General features: G+C 44.0%; 1 protein-coding gene across 4 annotated transcripts in view; it reads left to right on the top strand.

The window, feature by feature from the left end:
- The window catches only part of MYO6 (myosin VI), a 202908-nt gene that overhangs the window by 168764 nt on the left and 29050 nt on the right, over positions 1-5094 (top strand). For all 4 annotated transcript variants that reach the window (XM_019520458.1, XM_019520457.1, XM_019520456.1 and 1 more), the window contains exon 27: positions 568-725. In XM_019520458.1, the coding sequence (XP_019376003.1) occupies positions 568-725 (158 nt within the window). The remainder of the gene's footprint in view (positions 1-567; positions 726-5094) is intronic.

Genomic DNA, 5094 nt, shown 5'->3' with positions numbered 1-5094 from the left:
CACTGTATGTACACATCTGTGCTGACCATCCTCCAGTGCTGTTCGTGTATAGTCTGTGCCAGTTTTTGGATAGCTGGCAAGTAACTGATGGAAGTTGAAATTTTGAACTTTTATAGGCTTGGGTAGAATGCCGAGATGGCTTTTGGTGTGGACGCAGGCTCTGCTTCTCAGGCTCCCTGTTCCAACAATGAATTGCTGCAGAGGAATACAATGAAATCCTACCCTTGCACCATTTAAATCGTTACTTTTGCCATTAACTCCAGTGGAAGGCAGGATGGACTCCTTAAGTAATTCTGAAGGTCTTACTAATACCTGTCTAAAATGGACCATCCAGAGGTTTTGTGTATTTGATTGAATAAAAACAATGTTTGGCAAATCACAGGTGACATTACAATTTAAGCTATAAGTGAATTTTGCCTACACTGTAATGCTCTTAATACAGTAAATTCTGTATTATTCTTTCCAAGAGAGAAATTTTACAAAAAGTTATTAGATTTGCGATAATACCACAAAAGTGAATTTAAGAAAGCTATGAAGCATTTTAAGAGCACTTTTCTTTATATGCAGGTTGAAATTGAGGCACAACTAGCCAGACAGCGTGAGGAAGAAACCCAGAAACAGGCAGTTCTTGAACAGGAGCGTCGTGACCGAGAACTTGCAATGAGGATTGCACAGAGTGAGTCAGAACTCATCGATGAGGCTCAGATGGATTCGGGATTGCGCAGGTAAGGGTTATTGTGTTACATGGTTTTTAATTAACAAAGCAAAATAAAATAGTGTTTCCTCATTACTTTTTTATTTGGAAAATATTTCCATATATTATCAAATGTCTTGGGGGGTGGGGGGGGACTGTTTACTTAAAAATAATTTCAGTCAGCATCTTGTTTTCTCTGTAATTTAGTACAAGCATATTACTTTGGCTCTGCAAGAAATTGGCTGGGAGAAAACCAGTATTTTTTTCTCTCTTCCTATTAAATCCTGATAGGGATTGTAGCCAATTTAAATTATGATTATATAACCCATTGAAGGCGAGTGCTGGGATTTTTTCAATGCTAAGCAATAATAGCGTACTCTCTGTAGTACTCATATAATCCCAACAGCATAATATAAATTTTGTTTTTTCTAGAAAGTAAACCCTTCTCTGAAAAGGAATTAAGTTTTTTGTTTTACCCTGCACCCAAGTATGAAATTGGGAATGCACCCTGATATGGCTGAAACATTTACTGTGGAAATGATGATCAAAGCAAAACAAAAAAAGAGATATGGTGCTCCAACAAGGTTTTTTGATAGTTCTGTCAAAAGTTTGTTTTGTCATTCATGCTTTGTTGATTTTCATGTAACTTTTTGTACCTGAGGGATTGTATGTTAACATGAGCTACGTAATGAGAGCCTAGATACATTGCACATACACCAGATGTTATGCAAGGGTAAATTTTTATGCTGTATTTGAAATGGACATATGACCACATGACCAAAGGTACTGTTGCAGTGCCTTGCCATTTGGCATCTCGACATAACTTGTGGCATCTTGACATAATCCAAGGCCTTTACTTTTGCTGGTTTCAAGCCAGGCAGTAGATCATGCCAGTTGTGAGATTTAGCATTAAGACAAAATTTAAAAAATATCATGGATGACAGTCAGAGAAATCTTCTACAGGCACTACCTGTTTTCTACCATATGGTCCTGTCAATTCTCTGTGCTTCACTGTGCAGACTTTTTAGGTAGCAAACCTCTTTGGTTCACATATTGGTTGCACTGAGCTTGGTGGTTTTCTGTAGCAGCAAAATGTGTTGATAGAGTCTCTGAGAAGACGCACATTTGCCTTATAGACACATGACTGAAAACCTGTGGAGGAGTACATATATGGTGCTAAGGCAGACAGCTTGCTTCAGGTCCAAATTGAGAGTATTACCTGCCATACTGCTCAAGGTTGTCAAACTTGTATTGCTGTGAGAGGATATTACTGCAGACCTGGGATGATGAGCAGTGGCATAAGAATTACAAAATTATTTAAAAAAAGCTTCTACTCAATCTGCAGTGGGTTGACTCCAGAGTTGCAGATCACCAACATGCACTGAAGAAGTGGGTAGCAGCAACCGTTTGGAAGGTGGCAGCCTTGACTGCCACTAGTTCATGACTGCTTAGTTGGTGTGGGCAAATCAGTTACCACCAAGCCATGCAAGATGTATGCACTGTCATCAAGAAAGTGCTCACCTTGGTTTTCCTTCATTTTGCTAATCCCTGAGATGTCATGAATGGATTCTCCAGTGTTGTTGGGGCAACTGATGGTATACATATCCCATTATTTACCCCTGTTCATCAGGCCTTGGAGTACATCAACAGCTGGGCTTTTTCTCTCTTGTTCTGTGGGGTGCACTGTTGCTTAGTTCACCTACATCAGAGTGAATGGTCTGGGAAGGTGTGACATCCTAAATATTTTATAGTTCTCCAGCCTTGTCCTCATGAAGAGATAGGGAGTATTTGCTTATGGTGCTTTCTTCCCTGAAGTAAAGGACACACAGAAGTGCAGCTTCCTGCTGTAACTCAGAATGCTTTGCAGGAAGTGTTCTGAGTTACAGTGGTCCTCTGAACGAAACAGAAGTTCCCTGTTGATTCCAGTGGGAGGGAAGTCTAGCTGTTGTGAGTCTTCAACTGGTTTTCCCTAGCAACAACTCTTCTTTCTCCCAGCCTGTCCCTGTTTCAGAATGGGAAGTACTAAAGGGAGGAGAGGGAGCTTGTTTTAAGGCAGGGACAGGCAATTATTTGGGCCTGTGGGCCACATAGGCAGCTCTAGGAAGCTGCTGCAGGCTGGTCAGCATCTCTCTTCCCCACCCCATAACAGTCCAGAGTCCACATGCCCTGAGGCTCCTTACCACCAACAGTGCATAGCCCCAGCCCCAACCCCAGCCCATCCCACACCTGCTCCAGACTCACCCTGGCCAGAGTGAACCAGCTGGGACCTGTGCGCACAGCCCCAACCCTGGTCCACCCTGTGCCTACTCTGACCACATGCCCACAATGAGCAGCGGCAGCAGCTGGACAGAAGCTGCTGCTCAGCACAGGGGAAAAGTGGTTCCTCCCTTTCACTTGCTGCAGCAACCCAGAACCTATGCCTGGGCTGCCCTGCGGCTTTTCTCTCTCCTGCTGTCACCACCAGCATGGCAGCAGTGGCAGTGCAGAGAAGTTGCGTGGTAGCCTGGGGCTCAGAAGGGTCCAGCAGCAGCAAAGGGGAAGTGCTGTTTTTCTCCCATGCCAAGGAGCAGTTTCTGCCCAGGTGTTACCACCACTGCCACTGCTAGGCATGGGCAGATGAGTCTGCAGCAGGCGTGAGGTGGGCCAGGTTGGGACTTTGCTCATGGGTTTCAGCTGGTTTACAGCTGGTCTGTTCTACCGGGCTGAGTCCAGAGTGGGTGCAGGATGGGCCAGGGTCAGGTGTGTGCAAGCAGGTCTGGGCCAGTAACACCAGGCTGGGGACAGCAGCAGCAGCAGGAGGGAGCCACTGCCGCCACCCAGGTTTCCTAGAAAGGCAGTCCGGCTGCAGAGCTGCCCCAGCCCTGCTTCAGGCCCAGGGGGTGGCAGGACACACTATCAGTCCGATGGCATCTAAGCTAGGGGGGGACTAAAGGGCCCACTGCGGCCTGGACAAAGGCCCTCCGCAGGCTGTATTTTGCCCACCCCTGTTCTAGGGGTTCCCCAGCCTGTGCTGGAGGGTGGGGTGGGTGAATTGGAGCCCCCCCACCATGGGGGGCTCAAATCCACTTGCTCCACCCTCCTGTGGGAGCTGAAAAAAAAACCCCAGACCAAACTCCCTCTGTTCCTTTCGCCCCTCCCATTCTGAAAATGGCTTGAGGTTGGGAGACGGTGCAGACAGAAGTTACAGAAGACACTGATTTGAAACACCTTCATCTGATCCCTCATGCAATGAGGGTTCAGATTTTCACCTTATCAGCCATTTTTGAAGCAGTCTTCAGCCTTGCACTTGTGTTTGGTCATGGCTGTAGACTGCTTTCTGTGGCCAGATTGGGCAAAAATTGTTACTTCTGTCTGCACCCAAAAGGAGTCAACTTCCCCTTTCTGCTTCTGGGTGATTTTGCTTACCCACTCCTTCCATGACTGAAGCCTTACATGAGACAAGCTCCTTCTACAAAGGAGCTCTTAAATTATCACCTTAGCAGCTGCCACTTGTTAGTGGAATGTTTGTTCAAATGACTGAGGCCCTGTCTACATGTTACACTTATGCTCCAATTACCATGTTAAATGCAGAATATTTGATGAGTACTATATATGCCCCAATTTAAGATGCCATAAAATGGCAAACCAGCCACACATTCAGTTGAAGGTACTATATAAACCAGACAAAAACATTCTTGTTCTCCTCCTTCCTCTTCCCTCCCTCTTTCTTATTACATATTATTATGTAGAACACTTTTACGACTCGTTTGCCTCATTATCTACTGGTGTGGTTTGAGGCCAGTTTGAGATTCCAGTGTAGTCCTGTGGCAAGAGCTGACAGTCTTCATTCTACAATATTTTGCGCTGGACTTCTCCAGTTTTTTTTCACTTTTTCACTCTGACATGAGTAAAAATGTAGTTTTGACAACCAGCACTTGGAGCTATTTTAGTCAAAGGACATGCAACAGTATGACATTATATGGTTTCATTTTCCCATTGACCCTTTCATCCGGCCACATTGAAAACAATCTTTGATATTGATATGTGGTCATTGATTATTTGAAAATGAGCACCATTTACTCAGTTTCGCTTTCTACTTTTTACCTTCATTTATTTGTGCATTTCAGAGAGAATAGTGAACAATGTCACTTCAAAATATCCCCACAATGTTCTTAAGAGATAAGACAATGAGTCATATTGGCAGTGGACTCAACCTTTTTATTTATTGTATATATGTTCTTTACTGGGTATGCTGGATCCTTTATCCATATTAATCTTCCCACATTGATAAGTACATATAAGGAGGTAGTGAAGCATAGCTTGGTATAAGTGAACAGAAATATATGGTAAATATTTAATATTTTTGGATAGGCAAATGCATAAATGTCCATCCTGTTTTCTTATCCCATTCATTGATACAG

The sequence above is a fragment of the Gavialis gangeticus genome, unplaced genomic scaffold, assembly GCF_001723915.1.
Source record: "Gavialis gangeticus isolate Ggan-Ray unplaced genomic scaffold, GavGan_comp1, whole genome shotgun sequence".
Classification (NCBI taxonomy): Eukaryota; Metazoa; Chordata; order Crocodylia; family Gavialidae; genus Gavialis; species Gavialis gangeticus.
Note: the sequence above shows the minus strand (reverse complement) of the source record. Positions and strands in the feature narration are given on the sequence as shown.